General features: G+C 48.4%; 1 protein-coding gene across 5 annotated transcripts in view; it reads right to left on the reverse strand.

Annotated features, from left to right (window-relative positions):
• POMT1 (protein O-mannosyltransferase 1) overlaps nucleotides 1-18,682 on the reverse strand; it is a 35,681-nt gene extending 16,999 nt beyond the window's left edge. For 3 of the 5 annotated variants that reach the window (XM_073640693.1, XM_073640691.1, XM_073640688.1), the window contains exons 1-6: nucleotides 18,579-18,682; nucleotides 4,307-4,492; nucleotides 3,834-3,940; nucleotides 1,406-1,456; nucleotides 1,167-1,313; nucleotides 632-743 (exon numbers count right to left, since the gene is read on the reverse strand). In XM_073640693.1, coding sequence (XP_073496794.1) covers nucleotides 632-743; nucleotides 1,167-1,313; nucleotides 1,406-1,456; nucleotides 3,834-3,940; nucleotides 4,307-4,428 — 539 coding nt within the window. In that variant the 5' untranslated portion in view covers nucleotides 4,429-4,492; nucleotides 18,579-18,682. Of the gene's footprint in view, nucleotides 1-631; nucleotides 744-1,166; nucleotides 1,314-1,405; nucleotides 1,457-3,833; nucleotides 3,941-4,306; nucleotides 4,493-8,559; nucleotides 8,582-18,510 lie in introns of those variants that run through there. The other 2 variants (XM_073640689.1, XM_073640690.1) reach the window with 2 other exon arrangements.
• Nucleotides 18,683-20,640: the final 1,958 nt, after the last annotated feature.

The following is a 20,640-nucleotide window of genomic DNA, read 5'->3' on the forward strand; positions in this document are numbered from 1 at the left end:
ACAGTGACTGCACCAGCCGAATAGTGAGTGCAGCTCTGGAGTATAATACAGGATGTAACTCAGGATCAGTACAGGATCAGTAATGTATGTACACAGTGACTGCACCAGCAGAATAGTGAGTGCAGCTCTGGGGTATAATACAGGATGTAACTCAGGATCAGTTATGTAATGTATGTACACAGTGACTGCACCAGCGGAATAGTGAGTGCAGCTCTGGAGTATAATACAGGATGTAACTAAGGATCAGTACAGGATAAGTAATGTAATGTATGTACACAGTGACTGCACCAGCAGAATAGTGAGTGCAGCTCTGGAGTATAATACAGGATGTAACTCAGGTTCAGTACAGGATAAGTAATGTAATGTATGTACACAGTGACTGCACCAGCAGAATAGTGAGTGCAGCTCTGGAGTATAATACAGGATGTAACTCAGGATCAGTACAGGATCAGTAATGTATGTACACAGTGACTCCACCGGCAGAATAGTGAGTGCAGCTCTGGAGTATAACACAGGATGTAACTCAGGATCAGTATAGGATAAGTAATGTGCAAAGTACAACACAATGTCACCTATGCAGGTCCTCTTCGACCCGTGTGATCCCTGTCTTACAATATTAAGTGCACCTCACCTGGTTTGCTGCTCACTGTGAAACTTAAGATATGCCAAAATGCCCAGAAGAATGAAAAATATGAGCAGAGACTCTAGAAGAATTAGCCGGGACTGAGTGACCAGCGCGTTTTCTAGAACGGAGATAAGACAGGACAAGCGATTATGAAACAGCAAAGTATTAAATCAGCTTTTACCTTTGCAAATGGTCTACCAAGAAACATCAGTGGTTGTGTGTGTTGGGTTCTCCTGCAGTCGTGCGCCTCTCCACTTCCACTCATTCAGTAGTACTAGCTATCCAATAAGTGGAGGTGGAGTAACACATAACTGCCAGAGCAGAGCACACAGTGACAGCTTGTCATCATGGAGACACACAGCTCTGCACAAGAGCTGTGTACACAAAACAGCAGAAGATTTTCAAACATCACAATTCATACTGCTGCTGCAATTTTTTATTAGATGCACTGGGACAATAAAAAAAAATGATGGTGGAAGCCTACATAACACCAAAATTGTGCGAACCTAACTAAACATCAAGAGGAGACGGCAAAACTCACCAAAGAGAATGAGAAGAGCAGCGGCCACTCCGGCCCAGGTGGAGTACCCCAGCTCAACCACGATCTGATAGGCCAGGGGGACACAGAGGCCTCCGGACAGGGCAGGAAGCAGACGAAGCGACCACACGGGAACATTGCTGCTGTATTCTTTAGGGAGAGGAGTCACATGGTGAGAATGGGACGGACGGGGGTCTAACAGACAGGGACTCGTGGATGAGGACCCCGCAGAAGTCACTCACCTGCCCCTATCCTGTTCCACATGAAATTACCGTCAAATCCGCCAAGATATCCTGCAAGAAAGAAAAGGTGAACCTGCAGACGACCGGACTGTAAGATCCACAGGAGGCCCGGCCCACAAACACAGCAGCCGCCACTGACAGGCGCAACCTGCATTAACTACTCTTACATGGGACTGACAGACATAAGAAAAAGCCTGATTACACCAGACCACTGTCATAGCCTGCAGGAAAGCGGGACCTGGCCAAAGAGCTTACAGTCTAATAGTCTGGTCAGTGGCGTACCGCCAATGGCGGCAGACCACGCGACTGCTATGGGGCCCGTGAGCCGGGGGGGGCCCCATAGCAGTCCAGGGGCGGACATACCGCCGGTGCAGCTGCACCGGGGCCTGGAGGGTCAGGGGGGCCCTTGCCGGGCGGCTACTATTGAGCGACGGAGCTGGAGGGATCCGTCCTCTGCTTCCTGCCTGGCGCTTCCTCCCTGACACAGACGCGCGCAGCTTGATGACGTCGTCATGCAGCGTGCGCCTGGGTCAGGGAGGAAGTTGCCGGGAACGAAGAGGATGCTGCAGGGGAGCGGGCTGAGAGGTAAGTTGTATTTATTTTTTTTTTTACTGAAATGCTGGGGAGAGTAACAGGAGAATGAGGGGAGGTGGGGGACAGAGCAATGACGGGGCTGGTGGCAATGGGGACAGAGCAATGACGGGGCTGGTGGCAATGGGGACAGAGCAATGACGGGGCTGGTGGCACTGGGGACAGAGCAATGACGGGGCTGGTGGGACAGAGCAATGACGGGGCTGGTGGGACAGAGCAATGACGGGGCTGGTGGGACAGAGCAATGACGGGGGTGCTGGGACAGAGCAATCATGGGGGTGCTGGGACAGAGCAATCATGGGGGTGCTGGGACAGAGCAATCATGGGGGTGCTGGGACAGAGCAATCATGGGGGTGCTGGGACAGAGCAATCATGGGGGTGCTGGGACAGAGCAATCATGGGGGTTTCACTTTGCTTGTACTGTAAAGCCTTGTATGTTTTCCGTGTGCACATAGCCTTAGAGTTAATTGGGGAGAGTCACAGAGACTGAATAATTTATATTTTTGGCCGGAGGAGATTATAGTTAATGGGGGGCACAATGCTGCTTATCACTTTATATATTGATTGCTAAGTGGCTAATAGTAGATTAATCGTGGGGGGTACATATCTCTATTCAGGGGCGCAGAGTGCGGGAGATACATGTATATATACAATATATGTGACCTAGTTATTTTCTAGGCTGGAGATCATCGCGACAAGTCGTGGCTGGGAGATGTCGACATGAAGGTCTAACCAGACGGAGAAGAAACAGCAGAAACCGACTCTGATCATATGAGACGTCAGCCGTAATTGCCTGGATGGAAATATTATTCTGTATCTGCACTGTCTGACTTGGAGTGATAATGTTATCTGTAAAATCCCTTAGGCTGCATTCTCACATTTGTGTGAGAAATGTCCAGATTTTTTGATCGAATGGTCCATGGACTCGTAGAGTTTTATAGATCCATTCACACATCAATGAAAATCATGGATCTGAGAATGAGATCTAAGAGGGTCAGAGAATGTCCTGTTCTGATCCGATTTTGAGGATTAGAATAGGACATGCTCAATATGTCTGTAAAATAGGGCAGCACACCGACACTGCACACAGATGCAGGAATGTAGCCTTATTATGTATAGCACAGTCCCTTAGAATATAGTGTACTCACTTATTATGTATAGCACAGTCCCTTAGTATATAGTGTACTCACTTTTTATGTATAGCACAGTCCCTTAGAATATAGTGGACTCACTTATTATGTATAGCACAGTCCCTTAGTATAGTGTACTCACTTTTTATGTATAGCACAGTCCCTTAGAATATAGTGGACTCACTTATTATGTATAGCACAGTCCCTTAGTATATAGTGTACTCACTTATTATGTATAGCACAGTCCCTTAGTATATAGTGTACTCACTTATTATGTATAGCACAGTCCCTTAGTATATAGTGTACTCACTTATTATGTATAGCGTTGTCCTTAATTATTTAGTTTAATCTCTTATTATGTATAACACCCTCCCTTATTCCCTTATTACCTACCATCCTCTCTAGCTCTAGGGGGTCACAGTTAGGGGATCATACTGTGTTGGGGTCAGCATACTTTGCCCTGGGAGTTGAGATGGGGTACAGTAGGGTCATTATACTGCGCATGTGGAGGAATTCAACTTGGGCGTATCACTTTGTTTGGCATCATACCTTATGGGGGAGGATTTTTTATTTTTTTTTATTTTTTTTTAGGGGGGGGGGGGGGCCCAATTAGAACTTCTGCTATGGGGCCCCATGATTCCTAAGTACACCCCTGAGTCTGGTTGCCTATATGACCACTTGCAGCATTTGAACATGTGTCTTCTTACCTCCCAGGGCCAACAGCATGTGCCCTAATGGAGGTCCGCTGTCATCCAGAAAAAATATCCGCTTCATGTACAGAGAGATGAACTGACCGTAGTAAACCTCATCGAACCTGCGGGGTGGAAAGGGAACAGATCACAGACAAGAAAGGAGCCCCCCGAAGCCATGGAAATGACTCACTGGTGAAAAGCTGCAGAACAGATTATTACACAGACTTTGTGTTTCAAATTAACACCATTTATAAGATCTCTGCTTGCTGTCAGTGTGCAGTTAAATTCTGGATTACATCCAGAGGCTGAAAATTAGCTCAGACCTGATACATCTTACAGCTGAGGGTTTGTTTCCACTGTATCAGATTTTGACAATATTTTATAGTTGCAATTTTGCAATAGCTGCAAGTTGGAGACCCCTCTATAAGTCATAGGTGACGTCAAAACCGCCTCAGCGTGTAATATAAGAGGGAAAAGGAAAGGCTTACACCACCGCGGGCGGGTGACAAAGATTCCAGAGTCGACTCAGAAGTCCCAACAGAGTCAGAGCCACAACGATAAGGTTAATTTCCAAGGTGACTATGAACGGAGACTTCTTCACAGCTGCCATATTGTGGAAGGGGATGTACACAGGGGACCCAGGTGTAACAGGGAGAGGAAGCCGCAGTCACCTCCTAGAAGACAGACATAAAAAAGATACACATATATAAACCAACCTGCCAAACACCATCACACTTCACGGTGTATACTGTATATACACCCTGGGGGGGAACCAAAGACAAGAAAAATACCCAAATAACTGAAAGCAAATGTATAAATAGCACAGTGCAAAAATAATGATAAATAATAAAGGGTATTTAGTTAACATAATTTTGATCAAAATAATATGAAAGCCATCCCGCCACTTCACGGCAACCCTTATGGGACAGTCCTAACTCTAGTATTAAAAACCTTACCATTTGTCAAGTGACATACATATGGACAAGGGCAGAGAGACTGGATCCCTAGTGTGAGCATAAGACCGGGGCAGAATGGGCGTCTCAGCCCAGACAAAGGGCGGCCACACCCTTTTATATGCGCTAAAGCATACTGACTGCAAAGAAAAAAACAGAAGGTCGCGATTTATACATTTACTTTCAGTTATTTGGGTATTTTTCTTGTCTTTGGTTTCTCTCTGTTTAATGGCCTTGTGTGAACATGCATTTACATTTTGCATGCACATCTACTTACGTTTCAGTTCAGACCTTCAGGTTTTTTTGTATATACACCCTGCATTATACTCCAAAGCTGCACTCACTATTCTGCTGGTGCAGTAACTGTGTACATACATTACTGATCCTGTACTGATCCTGAGTTACATCCTGTATTATACTCCAGAGCTGCCCTCACTATTCTGCTGGTGCAGTCACTGTGTACATACATTACATTACTTATCCTGTATTATACCCCAGAGCTGCACTCACTATTCTGCTGGTGCAGTCACTGTGTACATACATTACATTACTTATCCTGTACTGATCCTGAATACATCCTGTAGATCTTTTATTATAAAAATGAAAAACATAAAATTAATAACCAGAAAATAAACAATGTAATGAAACTGGTCCAGCCGCTCCCCCTCTCCTCACACACACATTATACATATATACACAATAATAACTACCTACACCATGACATCTGGTCCGGTTACCAAACAAATAATAACAATATAATAAACAATAACCAACAAATTATATACAAACTAATATATACATTTTTTTTTTTTTTTTTTAAATAAAATAAATACTAACTATACAAATATATACAAGACAAAACAAAACCCCCCACACTCGAGCCCACCAGTCCCTCCCCGGCACTGACCTGAGAGCTGGTCCTGCGCCTCATGCCTCAGTCCATGTCCAACGTCCATAGGCCAGATCAGGCAGTGCCAGTTTTTCACCCAAATAACCAGTGTCCCCCTTTTCCCTCCACCCAACCTAACACCTACACCCAAACCCATATATACAATATATACAGAAACAAACAATACAATAACCACAACTGACAAAACCCAAGTTCGGCACCTGCAGCCCTACATCACTGTCTACTGATCAATAAAACAAAAATCTATGGTGTCAGCAGCAGCCCACCACCAGGAGAGGAGATGACCAGACTAGGGCACACTAAAAGAAAAGCCCCTCCAGAGGAGAGCGGCCCTCCGTGTACCCAGTCTCTCATACTCCAGAGAACGCACCTTCACCAGGTCACCGAGTATGGTCCTAAACACATCGTCCACTGGGAGGATTTTCCGCTGCGTCGATACTAAGCACCGTGCGTTCCACGTGTGATACCTAACCACTGCGCTAACTAGAAATAAGGTGCAGCGGTCCCGACCACCCAGGTCCCCGAATGCTCCATAGGCCTATTCCGCATAAGAGAGACCGGCCAGCCGGGACCAGCCAATGGAGGCGCCCACCCTGTTGTACACCTCTGTGTTAAAGGGACAACGAAGCAGGAAGTGGTCCATGCTTTCAAGCATGGTACCACAATGCTCCCGAGGACAGTTCCTGTCCTCAGAGCTCCTACACTTCAGATTGTCCCTCACACACAGTTTCCCATGGAAGCAGCGCCAAGCCAAGTCCCAAACTTTCGAGGGGATCCTGATAGAATTCAAAAGATGCAGACCCACCCCAAGATCCCGACTTGGGCAATCCCTGAGCGCCAGAGGCCTCTGAAAATGGATCAACAGAACCCTTTTGTCAAGGAGCTTCCTTGGCAGAGTCCTGACCTCCCACATTCCCAGACCCCACCGGCGAATTACCTTCAGAACCACGGTAGCGTAAGCCGGGAGATGTCCATGCGGTGTGCGGAGATCCTTCACTTGCCCTCCTGTCTCCCATTCCTGGAAGAAAGGCTGAAACCATCCCTTACAGGAGAATACCCACGGAGGAGCCCTCTCTTTCCAGAGGTTTGCAATATTGATCTTAATGAAGGTATTCACAAGGAATACCACAGGGTTGACCATACCCAACCCTCCTAGTCTCCTCGTACGGTAAGTAACCTCCCTCTTGACCAGGTTCAGTCTATTCCCCCATAACAGTTGAAAGAACAAACTGTAGACCCGAGTCCAGAGAGGCTCTGGCAAGATGCACACACTGCCCAGATAGATCAGCAAAGGGAGCAGATAAGTTTTGATCAGGTTTACCCTTTCCCTTAGGGTCAAAGACCAACCCTTCCATTGGTTCACCTTCTGAGTGGCGATCTCTAGCCTGCTGTCCCAATTTTGTTTGGGGTAATCCCCCTGGCCAAATTCGATGCCAAGAACTTTTGCAGAGACTTTGGGTTCTGGAAGGGTGTCCGGGAGATCAAAACCAGGATCTCCTCCTTCCAGCCAGAGACTCTCACACTTATCCCGGTTGATCTTAGACCCGGATGCCTCCGAGTAGCGATTTACCTCTGACATCAGCCATTCTGCCTCCCCATCAGAGGAAACAAAAACGGTGACGTCATCAGCATACGCCACCACTCTCAGACTGGCTTCCGGTGCTGCCCGGTCCATCCCGATCCCAGCCAACGGTCCACGCTCCACCCTCCTAAGAAGTGGGTCAATCGCAAACACGTACAGTAGCGGGCTCAAGGGACAACCCTGGCGAACACCACACCCAACCTCAAAAGAGCTGCCAATCCAACCGTTCACAAGCGGGAAACTCTCTGCCCCAGAGTACAAGGTCTTAAGCCAATCAACAAACCCCCCCGGCAGGCCATACCTCAGAAGGACAGACCAGAGGTACTCATGATTAACCCGATCAAACGCTTTTGCCTGGTCCAATGACAGCATGTACCCCTTCCAGTGGCCAGCTCTACCCTGCTCCACCGCCTCTCGGACACAGAGTACAGCACTAATTGTACTGCGGCCCGGAACAGAGCAATGCTGGGCCCCCGAAAGGAGCTGGGGTGCAAATTTCACCAGCCGATTAAACAGCACCTTTGCCAAAACCTTCCTGTCTGCATTGAGTAGCGCTATGGGACGCCAATTCTCAATGCAAGATGGGTCCTTACCCTTTGACAAGATGATCAGGGCAGACCTCCTCATTGACTTTGGCAGAGTGCCCGAGGAAAGACACTCATTGAATACCTCAGTCAAGAGGGGAACCAAGGCGTCCTTAAAGGTCTTATAGAATTCAGATGTTAAGCCATCCGGACCGGGAGATTTCTTCAGGGCAAGCTCTTCAATCGCCAACTTAACTTCCTCTTCCCTGATCATCTCTGTCAAAACGCCAAGAGAGGGGTCTACCCCTGGTTCGGGGACGGCTTCAGCCAGAAAAGCCGACATCTCATCCCAATCCAGATCCCTCTTCCCCAAGAGGTGCGAGTAGAAGGATCTGACGACCTCCAGGATCCCTGATCTGGATCTTTTCAGGGACCCCGCAGTGTCAACCAGTCCTGTAACAACTTTACTATTCACTGACATCTTGCAGTTTCTATAAGGGTCGGGCGAGCGGTACTTCCCGTAATCCCTCTCAAAAACCAAAGATGCGTGTCTATCATACTGACACCTCATTAGCAAAGATTTCACTCTGGAGATCTCCTCGCGGCTACCTCCAGTTGAGACAAGATGCTCGAGTTTCCTCCTCAGGCCCTGATACAGGCGATACCTGTCCAGGCTCCTGAGGCTCGAGAGCTGGCGGAAGAATCTCGCCACCCTTTTCTTAAACATCTCCCACCACTCTGACTTACTACTACAAAGATCCAGTAAGGGTACCTGGCTCTGAAGAAAATCCTCAAAGGACTGTCTTATCTCCGCTTCTTCCAAGAGAGACGAATTGAGCCTCCAAAAGCCTCTTCCCATCCGGGGGGTCTCTGTAACATTCAGGGAAAACAAAATCAAACAGTGATCGGAGAACTCCACCTCAACAACAGATACTGCTGAAGAGACGGCTTCCTCCTTTAAATAAAACCTGTCTATCCTGGACCTACAGTTACCTCTATGATAGGTGAACCCCTCGTGGCCTGCGGTGTGCTATACTATTAAGGGCGACGCTATCATAAGTCAGCTTGTCTCTGGAACCTCCTCTATCCCGGGGCCTCGTGACAGTGTTGAAGTCCCCTCCAAAGACGACCTGCCGACTCATAAAAAGGTAGGGCTTGATCCTCATAAAGAGACACTTCCGGTCCCATTTAGATTGGGGACCATAGATGTTAATGAGCCGAAGCTCTTGTCCCTTCATGAGGACATCTAATATCAGGCACCTCCCCATTTCTAACTCAATAACCCGTCGGCATTCTACCGGTGCGGAAAAAAAGGACCGCCACTCCGCTATACGGCACGGCCGCAAGAGACCAATAGGAGGGCCCGAGTCTCCACTCCCTCTTAGCTATAAACACCTCTGCCATATTTGGCAGCCTGGTCTCTTGCAAAAAGAAAATGTCAGCTTCAACCCGGCTGAGAAAATCAAAGGCCGCAAATCTAGCCATGTTTGACTTAATGCTGGCGACATTAATGGACGCCAGCGTCAACGGAGTGGGTACCGCCATCATTGGTGATTGAGTTAGATGGCTTTCTTCTTCCCACTCCCCTTATCCTCTGCCTCAGAGGAGGAATCCTTCCCCCTCTTTAATGACACAGAGGTGTCCATTCCCACATTTTTCCTTCTTTTTTCGTCCTCGTCTCCGGACTCTGGGCCAGTCCCTCCCCCCAAGGACCTTGCATCCCCAGGAGAAGGAGACTCAGCGCCCCCTGTAAGCTCCGCTGAAGCCGGAACCTCACCCTCAGCCTCCTCCTCAGAGGAAGAGATGTTATCAAGGGCTTGGAACCGGTTAGAAAGACCAACTAGAGGGGAGTCGGTTTTACCTTCCTTAGGTACCTTGGTCAGAGCGGGAGAAGATGTTTTATCTCCCTTCTTTCTCTTCTTTTTGGTACCGAGCTTACGCTTGTTCTCTAGCCACCGCTTATTATCCTCATCCATACCTTCATAATGGGAGGATTCTGAAGCAGAGGCAGTTTCCTCCCTGTGGATCCTCCTGACCTCCTCATCCAACTCATCATCCCTCGGGGCCTCAGCAGCAACACTGGCATCCAGGACAGGGGCTGCCCCGGTAGTCTGGGGCTCGCCCCGCTCCCTCTCCTGTCTGCGCTTGTCTAGACGCCTCAGCTGGGCAGGCGTCTTTTTATTGCTTTTCTTCCCTGGCCCCTCAGCTCCCCCACCCCTGCTAGTCCCCTCTCCAGCAGAATCGGCCTCACGGCTTACTCCCACCGGGGTCTCGACTGCATTAGCAAAGGAGCGAGGACAACGGCTGAATGGGTGGCCTAACTCACCACACAGGTGGCACCTAATCTCCACACAAGAGGCGGCAAGATGGCCGACACCCCCACACAACGCGCATTTCTGCACGGTGCAGTTTGCACTGAAGTGTGTGGGGTCGCCGCACCTGTGACAGAGCTTCGGTTGCCCCTGGTAGAAGACCAGGATACGATCCCTACCCAGGAAGGCAGACGATGGAATGTGGGCAACCGTACCACCTGAACGCTTAAGTTTTACCATAAACGTCCAGGCCCCTGACCAGATACCAAACTCGTCGCGGTTTTTCTTTGGCATCTCCACCACCTCTCCATACCGACCAAGCCACGTCATGATGTCATAGCAAGAAAGCGACTCGTTACGAGTCATCACGGTCACTTTCTTGATCTGGTTTGGCGAGACACTGCCTGAACGGCAAAGTCTCGCCAGCCGGGCTCATTTTTTGCCAACTCATAATTCGCCCAGAAGAGCTCAAGCCCCTCCGGCCGAACAAAGCTGACATCAAACTCAGGCGTGGAATAGGGATGTATAAAGGCGTAGATGTCAATTGCCTTGAAGCCCATCCGCAGCAGGAGCTCCACAACTTTAGACCTTGGCATCACTGCCCCTCCACCGAAGACAGACCACATTCCTACGCACACTGCCTGGCCCGGCTGTTGGGAGGGACCACACTGTATCTCCCCCTTTTTGCTCTCGGAAGGCCCCGAGGCCATGCCTCTCTATCCAGAAGGATAGATCAACCTCTCGACCCTCTACCATTAGTGATCTCTCCCCCTTCTTTAGAGCCTCCAGAAGGCGCCGTTGCAACATGCTGTCCCCAAAGCCCGGAGACGAGGAGGATGCCCTATTTGCCCCGGAGGTGACACTGGCATAACTCTGGACAGGTGTTGCCACCCCCGGGGGGGCAACCGGACCCGTGACCACATCAGCCCCAACAGTATCACCATTACCCACCTCCATCTCACCCTCCACCAAACCAGCAACCACACCACTAGACAATGAATTATCCTCATTCACCTCCACCATCACATTCATTCCTGCTGGACCAGTAACAATGGTGGATGACCTTTTGACCTCCGCATCAGGCACAAGGGGCTCAGTCACCTCCATAGAGCTGGAGGCGACCTCACCCCCGGTCTTATGTGTGCCCTCCACATCATAGGTTGGTAATTTCCGCTGTTTGGCATTTGGTATAATGTGCCGCTGATCTCTAGCTGCAGTTAGGCGCCGCTGATCTTTAGCATCAGGATCTTCCGGACCAGCGACGCCAACACAAAATAGCACTTTCGTGGGAGGACGGGAACGCTCAGCCCCAACTGCCCCCTCACACTGCCGCCGCTTCTCAACTAAGTGATCAGCGGCAACAGCATTCAGAGGTGCCGAGGCTACCGGAGCTGCCCCCGACACCGGGCTGCTCCCCCCTCCCACTGAGGAGCGCACCACAGCATCGTGGCCTGATGGAAAGCCCGCCGCCGGGCCACCCTCACTGTCCAGCCTCTCGGCTGATGCACCTCCTGCTGCGTCCCCACTACTACAAGCAGAGACGGAGCTCTGCGCCTCACTACCACGCTCTGTAATCTCCCCGCGCCTTTGCACCGGATCCACAGCAGAACCCGGGCTGGGCTGGGCAACGGGGCTTATACAGCGAGCTGAGCCTGCCGCCGACTCAGGGGGTACAGGGAGGGGGGCATATACGTATCTTACCGCTTCCTGCAGCTTTGGCTTGGTCTTCTTTGCCTTTTTGTGGCCCCCAGGTGCCTATTCTGGTAGATCGTCACCAAGATGGAAGTTTTGGAGGCACACTGGGGACTCCAGGAGCTTAATCTCCGCCATTAGCGCCCCTCCCTGGCCGCTGCTGTCACTGTCCTCCCCAGAGCCGGCAGAACTGCGACCGGATGTCACTGTCGCCTGTCCTGCAGGGAGCTCGCTGCACGTGGCCTGCGGGTGACTTTGCAGGCTGCCAGGTGGGGCTTGCTGCTGGTCATCATCACTCTCATCATCCACCTGGCTCTCAGGCTGCAGCCCTATCTGCCTTTGCTCTCTGGTATCAGCCATTTCTCTGTAGCGGTCTTCATTTATAAGTTTTTCTTTGAAAGGACCACTCTGCTCCCTGATGGTGGCTTTCCTAAGTTCCAGGCGTTGAATTTCACTGCTCAGTCTTTTTACCTCGGCTTGGCGTTTAGCCTTCCTTGGTTTGGAGGCCCCCGCAGCTTTGGCGCTTGTGCAGCGCAGCTCCTCCCGGAGCCTCCTGATGAGCTTACTGGCATCTTCATACTCACGGAGGCGGATCATGATCCGGGAGGCATAGGTGGACACAGACTCCCGGGGTCCCTGCAGCGCCCATTCCCCCTCAGGGAGGTCGGCCTCACCTCCGTGAGCACTCAGCTTTCCTCCGGAAGGAGCGCCATCTTGAACGCCGCTGTCAGGCTTTTCCTCCATGCTGGAAGCCTTGCGGCTTCTGGGGGTCTCCATAATCCCGGGGGGAGTAGGAGCCACATTGCTGCGACTCCTGGTGCAGCGTCTCACCCCTGAGTCCTCTGATGTGCAGGCCGGTTGCTGGTTTCTTCTGCCCCCCGCCGGCCTGGTTCAGGAAGCAGAAGCCTGGGACTTGGCTCCATCACTCATCCCAGAAACCCGCTCCCTCCCTGGGAAAGAGAGAAAGCAGGTCCCCAGGTGGAGAGGTGTTGGTTTCTCAGAGATCAGGAGCTCACAGCAGGATCTGCAGTCAGCACACTGACTAGCAGCTGATCAGAGCTGCACCCAGTATGCTGCTGGTGCAGTCATTGTGTACATACATTACATTACTTATCCTGTATTATACCCCAGAGCAAAACTCACTATTCTGCTGGTGCAGTCACTGTGTACATACATTACATTACTTATCCTGTATTATACCCCAGAGCTGCACTCACTATTCTTCTGGTGCAGTCACTGTGTACATACATTACTTATCCTGTACTGATCCTGAATACATCCTGTATTATACTCCAGAGCAAAACTCACTATTCTGCTGGTGCAGTCACTGTGTACATACATTACATTACTGATCCTGTGTTACATCCTGTATTATACTCCAGAGCTACACTCACTATTCTGCCGATGCAGTCACTGTGTACATACATTACATTACTTATCCTGTACTGATCCTGAGTTACATCCTGTATTATACTCCAGAGCTGCACTCACTATTCTGCCGATGCAGTCACTGTGTACATACATTACATTACTGATCCGGAGTTACATCCTGTATTATACTCCAGAGCTGCGCTCACTATTCTGCTGGTGCAGTCACTGTGTACATACATTACATTACTGATCCTGTGTTACATCCTGTATTATACTCCAGAGCTACACTCACTATTCTGCCGATGCAGTCACTGTGTACATACATTACATTACTTATCCTGTACTGATCCTGAGTTACATCCTGTATTATACTCCAGAGCTGCACTCACTATTCTGCCGATGCAGTCACTGTGTACGTACATTACATTACTGATCCTGAGTTACATCCTATATTATACTCCAGAGCTGTGCTCACTATTCTGCTGGTGCAGTCACTGTGTACATACATTACATTACTGATCCTGTACTGATGCTGAGTTACATCCTGTATTATACTCCAGAGCTGCGCTCACTATTCTGCTGGTGCAGTCACTGTGTACATACATTACTGATCCTGTACTGATCCTGAGTTACATCCTGTATTATCCTCCAGAATTGCACTCACTATTCTGCTGGTGCAGTCACTGTGTACATACATTACTTATTCTGCACTGATAAGGAGTTAAATCCTGTATTATACTCCAGAGCTGCACTCACTATTCTGCTGGTGCAGTCACTGTGTACATACATTACTGATCCTGTACTGATCCTGAGTTACATCCTGTATTATCCTCCAGAATTGCACTCAATATTCTGCTGGTGCAGTCACTGTGTACATACATTACTTATTCTGCACTGATAAGGAGTTAAATCCTGTATTATACTCCAGAGCTGCACTCACTATTCTGCTGGTGGAGTCACTGTGTACATACATTACATTACTTATCCTGTACTGATCCTGAGTTACATCCTGTATTATACTCCAGAGCAGCACTCACTATTCTGCTAGTGCAGTCACTGTGTACGTACATTACATTACTTAGCCTGCACAGATCCTGAGTTACATCCTGTATTATACTCCAGAGCTGCACTCACTATTCTGCTGGTGCAGTCACTGTGTACATACATTACATTACTGATCCTGAGTTACATCCTATATTATACTCCAGAGCTGCGCTCACTATTCTGCTGGTGCAGTCACTGTCTACATACATTACATTACTGATCCTGAGTTACATCCTATATTATACTCCAGAGCTGCGCTCACTATTCTGCTGGTGCAGTCACTGTGTACGTACATTACATTACTGATCCTGAGTTACATCCTATATTATACTCCAGAGCTGCGCTCACTATTCTGCTGGTGCAGTCACTGTGTACATACATTACTGATCCTGTACTGATCCTGAGTTACATCCTGTATTATACTCCAGAGCTGCACTCACTATTCTGCTGGTGGAGTCACTGTGTACATACATTACATTACTTATCCTGTACTGATCCTGAGTTACATCCTGTATTATACTCCAGAGCAGCACTCACTATTCTGCTAGTGCAGTCACTGTCTACATACATTACATTACTGATCCTGAGTTACATCCTATATTATACTCCAGAGCTGCGCTCACTATTCTGCTGGTGCAGTCACTGTCTACATACATTACATTACTGATCCTGTACTGATGCTGAGTTACATCCAGTATTATACCCCAGAGCTGCACTCACTATTCTGCTGGTACAGTCAATGTATACATACATTACATTACTTATCCTGCACAGATCCTGAGTTACATCCTGTATTATACTCCAGAGCTGCACTCACTATTCCGCTGGTGCAGTCACTGTGTACATACATTACTGATCCTGTACTGATCCTGAGTTACATCCTGTATTATACGCCAGAGCTGCACTCACTATTCTGCTGGTGCAGTCACTGTGTACATACATTACTGATCTTGAGTTACATCCTGTATGATACCCTAGAGCTGCACTCACTATTCTGCTGGTGGAGTCACTGTGTACATACATTACATTACTTATCCTGTACTGTTCCTGAGTTACATCCTGTATTATACTCCAGGGCTGCACTCACTATTCTGCTGGTGGAGTCACTGTGTACATACATTACATTACTTATCCAGTACTGATCCTGAGTTACATCCTGTATTATACCCCAGAGCTGCACTCACTATTCTTCTGGTGGAGTCACTGTGTACATACATTACTTATCCTGCACTGATCCTGAGTTACATCCTGTATTATACTCCAGAGCTGCACTCACTATTCTGCTGGTGCAGTCACTGTGTACATACATTACATTACTTATCCTGTACTGATCCTGAGTTACATCTTGTATTATACTCCAGAGCTGCGCTCACTATTCTGCTGGTGCAGTCACTGTGTATATACATTACTGATCCTGCGTTACATCCTGTATTATACTCCAGAGCTGCACTCACTATTCTTCTGGTGCAGTCACTGTGTACATACATTACATTACTGATCCTGTACTGATCCTGAGTTACATCCTGTATTATACTCCAGCGCTGCACTCACTATGCTGCTGGTGCAGTCACTGTGTACATACATTACATTACTGATCCTGAGTTACATCCTGTATTATACGCCAGAGCTGCACTCACTATTCTGCCGGTGCAGTCACTGTGTACATACATTACATTACTGATCCTGTACTGATCCTGAGTTACATCCTGTATTATACTCCAGAGCTGCACTCACTATTCTGCTGGTGGAGTCACTGTGTACATAAAGTACAGACCAAAAGTTTGGACACACCTTCTCATTTAATGATTTTTCTGCATTTTCATGACTATGAAAATTGTACATTCACACTGAAGGCATCAAAACTATGAATTAACACATGTGGAATTATATACTTAACAAACAAGTGTGAAACAACTGAAAATATGTCTTATATTCTAGGTTCTTCAAAGTAGCCACCTTTTGTTTTGATGACTGCTTTGCACACTCTTGGCATTCTCTTGATGAGCTTCAAGAGGTAGTCACCGGAAATGGTTTTCACTTCACAGGTGTGCCCTGTCAGGTTTAATAATTGGGATATCTTGCCTTATAAATGGGGTTGGGACCATCAGTTGTGTTGTACAGAAGTCTGGTGGATACACAGCTGATAGTCCTACTGAATAGACTGTTAGAATTTGTATTATGGCAAGAAAAAAGCAGCTAAGTAAAGAAAAACGAGTGGCCATCATTACTTTAAGAAATGAAGGTCAGTCAGTCCGAAAAATTGGGAAAACTTTGAAAGTGTCCCCAAGTGCAGTTGCAAAAACCATCAAGCACTACAAAAAACGGGGTCACATGAAGACCGCCCCAGGAAAGGAAGACCAAGAGTCACCTCTGCTTCTGAGGATAAGTTTATCCGGGTCACCAGCCTCAGAAATCGCAGGTCAGATTAGAGACCAGGTTAATGCCACACAGAGTTCTAGCAGCAGACACATCTCTACAACTGTTAAGAGGAGACTTTGTGCAGCAGGCCTTCATGGTAAAATAGCTGCTAGGAAACCACTGCTAAGGACAGGCAACAAGCAGAAGAGACTTGTTTGGGCTAAAGAACACAAGGAATGGACATTAGACCAGTGGAAATCTGTGCTTTGGTCTGATGAGTCCAAATTTGAGATCTTTGGTTCCAACCACCGTGTCTTTGTGCGACGCAGAAAAGGTGAACGGATGGACTCTACATGCCTGGTTCCCACCGTGAAGCATGGAGGAGGAGGTGTGATGGTGTGGGGGTGCTTTGCTGGTGACACTGTTGGGGATTTATTCAAAATTGAAGGCATACTGAACCAGCATGGCAACCACAGGATTTTGCAGCGGCATGCTATTCCATCCGGTTTGCGTTTAGTTGGACCATCATTTATTTTTCAACAGGACAATGACCCCAAACACACCTCCAGGCTGTGTAAGGGCTATTTGACCAAGAACGAGAGTGATGGGGTGCAACGCCAGTTGACCTGGCCTCCACAGTCTCCAGACCTGAACCCAATCGAGATGATTTGGGGTGAGCTGGACCGCAGAGTGAAGGCAAAAGGGCCAACAAGTGCTAAGCATCTCTGGGAACTCCTTCAAGATTGTTGGAAGACCATTTCCGGTGACTACCTCTTGAAGCTCATCAAGAGAATGCCAGAGTGTGCAAAGCAGTCATCAAAGCAAAAGGTGGCTACTTTGAAGAACCTAGAATATAAAACATATTTTCAGTTGTTTCACACTTTTTTGTTAAGTATATATTTCCACATGTGTTAATTCATAGTTTTGATGCCTTCAGTGTAAATGTACAATTTTCATAGTCATGAAAATACAGAAAAATCTTTAAATGAGAAGCTGTGCCCAAACTTTTGGTCTGTACTGTACATTACATTACTTATTCTGTACTGATCCTGAGTTACATTCTGTATTATACTCCAGAGCTGCACTCACTGTTCTACTGGTGCAGTCACTGTGTACATACATTACATTACTTATCCTGCACTGATCCTGAGTTACATCCTGTATTATACTCCAGAGCTGCACTCACTATTCTGCTGGTGCTGTCACTGTGTACATACATTACTGATCCTGTACTGATCCTGAGTTACATCCTGTATTATACTCCAGAGCTGCACTCACTATTCTGCTGGTGCAGTCACTGTGTACATACATTACATTACTTATCCTGTACTGATCCGGAGTTACATCCTGTATTATACTCCAGAGCTGCACTCCCTATTCTGCTGGTGGAGTCACTGTGTACATACATTACATTACTTATCCAGTACTGATCCTGAGTTTTCTCCTGTATTATACTCCAGAGCTGCACTCACTATTCTGCTGGTGCAGTCACTGTGTACATACATTACATTACTTATCCTGTACTGATCCTGAGTTACATCCTGTATTATACTCCAGAGCTGCACTCCCTATTCTGCTGGTGGAGTCACTGTGTACATACATTACATTACTTATCCAGTACTGATCCTGAGTTTTCTCCTGTATTATACTCCAGAGCTGCACTCCCTATTCTGCTGGTGCAGTCACTGTATACATACATTACATTACTTATCCTGCAGTGATCCTGAGTTACACCCTGTATTATACTCCAGCGCTGCACTCACTATTCTGCCGGTGCAGTCACTGTGTGCAGCCATATTGCAGTATATTATAGAGCTGTAGAACTTGTGACCACACTGTGAATTGCCTTTTTTGGCTCCGGACAAGGGTAACAGACACATATACACGGTTCCCTGGACGGGTGTGGAAAGTGCACACAGCGCAGTGAATGATGTCGGTGACTGTACCTCCCTCCTCCTCTCGGGTCACTTCCTGAGTATAAACAGTTGCCTGAAGCGCTCGTTCTGTTTCTCACCTACTCGGCGGGTTTCCAGCAGCGACTCATAAGGTCTGAAGTGAGCGGAGCTCGGCTACTACAGTCTGCTTACGTCTCATCCAGGCTTTGTGCGATCCAGCCTCAAGAGGGCGCGCACGGGCGTACATTGTGATGTGACGCCTATTCGTAGAGCAGCGGCCATATTGTCGGCGTCAAGTTACGTCTGCAGTAAATAGGTGCACGAAATAAATCCAAACTGTGCAAACTTAGGTCGAGTGGGGGGAATGAGTCGCTGTGGATGAATGGCACACACTTCTTTTGCACCACATTTTATAAATTATCGTCACACAATGTTCTTGTTGCCCATAACAACAGATCATCTTCCAGATCATGCTCCTGGGGCTGTTTCTTATTAAAGGAGCCACCTGATTGGTTGCTATAGGCAACTCATTACACACAAGGCTGGAGCAGACATCCCAGATGTTTTCAGCCCAAAATTATATTGAGGGCACCGGCGGTCCATACAGTAACTCTACAGGGATCACTGATCGGGAAAAGCAGTTACTTATCTGTTCTTCTAATCCCCCCTCCATTGGAAATTCTGTTCATTAGTAAAATTTCCAACTGTTTATAATAAACCGAAGAAACAAGAACACTGTAAATACCTGAAGAAAGCTAAAATTACAGGAGGTTTCTCCAAAATATCACTTACTGACTCCGCAGGCTCAGGATTATCCTTCCCTTCATGTACTTTAGTAATAGACCTCTCTGGCTGTTATAACCTGCTGCAGACAGGATACATCTCCTGCCACTGGTTTCTGGCAGGTATCCTGAGGAATCTTGGTAATGGTCTCCAGGTCAGTAATAGTCTCAGGTTTGCAGCCTCCGTCGCCTTCTTCACATCCCACCAAAGATTTTGTATGGGGTTCAGGTCAGGTGACTGACGGCCGCTCCAGAATCTTCCAGGACTACTTCTGACACCAAGTCTTGCTGGAGTGTGAGGTGCTGGGATCATTGTCCAGGCAGAAGGTCCAATGATGCCCGAGCCTCAGCTCCTCACAGAAGGCGTGACGTATCCTCCTAGGATTTCCTCTTATGTGAGAGACCACATCATGTCCTCCACCGCACACTGCAGGTTTCTAGCTCACTCCCCGCCGTGCTTAGGGCTGTAGGCCTCACTGAGCCCCCGCCGTGCTTAGGGCTGTAGGCCTCACTGAGCCCCCGCCGTGCTTAGGGCTGTAGGCCTCACTGAGCCCCCGCCGTGCTTAGGGCTGTAGGCCTCACTGAGCCACCGCCGTGCTTAGGGCTGTAGGCCTCACTGAGCCACCGCCGTGCTTAGGGCTGTAGGCCCCGCCGTGCTTAGGGCTGTAGGCATCACTGAGCCCTCGCCGTGCTTAGGGCTGTAGGCATCACTGAGCCCTCGCCGTGCTTAGGGCTGTAGGCCTCACTCACTCCCCGCCGTGCTTAGGGCTGTAGGCCTCACTGAGCCCCCCACCGTGCTTAGGGCTGTAGGCCTCACTGAGCCCACCGCCGTGCTTAGGGCTGTAGGCCTCACTGAGCCACCGCCGTGCTTAGGGCTGTAGGTGGCATGCTCTTCCAGCAGATGCTTCATTCTTCCAGCTCCAGACTTGCATGAAAAGTTCCAGTTTCCTCACTCCACAGTACAGAATCCTAGAACTTGTTATTTCCTTGGGTTTTGTACATTGGAGGCCACTTTTTGTTTTTGCTGTTGGATCCATAGAGTGGACATCTTGGCGTTTGGGCACAGAGATAATCAGTGTTTAGTACATGTCTTACTGTGCAAGCCGAGACCTCGCTGCAGGTTTTCGATCACCGGCCTCTCAGGAATCTGGTGGCAGCCGTTGCCGGCCTCCTCTTCCTGCAGGTAGTGCAGCCGGTGCCGGCCTCCTCTTCCTGCAGGTAGTGCAGCCGCTGCTCCTCTGCTTCCCGCTGTATCTGTACTGACACTCTCTGCCGCGCCATCTTGTATCCATTGTGGAGCCCCCTCTTGTGCAGTCACATCTCCCCTCGCCGCTCCGAGTATTTGATGTTTTATCTGACGGTCAGTTATAAACTCTGGATTATTACATCCGGAGCTGGA

Source organism: Phyllobates terribilis, unplaced genomic scaffold (assembly GCF_046119375.1).
Source record: "Phyllobates terribilis strain yellow unplaced genomic scaffold, ASM4611937v1 Scaffold_7__3_contigs__length_470593459, whole genome shotgun sequence".
NCBI classification, from domain to species: Eukaryota; Metazoa; Chordata; class Amphibia; order Anura; family Dendrobatidae; genus Phyllobates; species Phyllobates terribilis.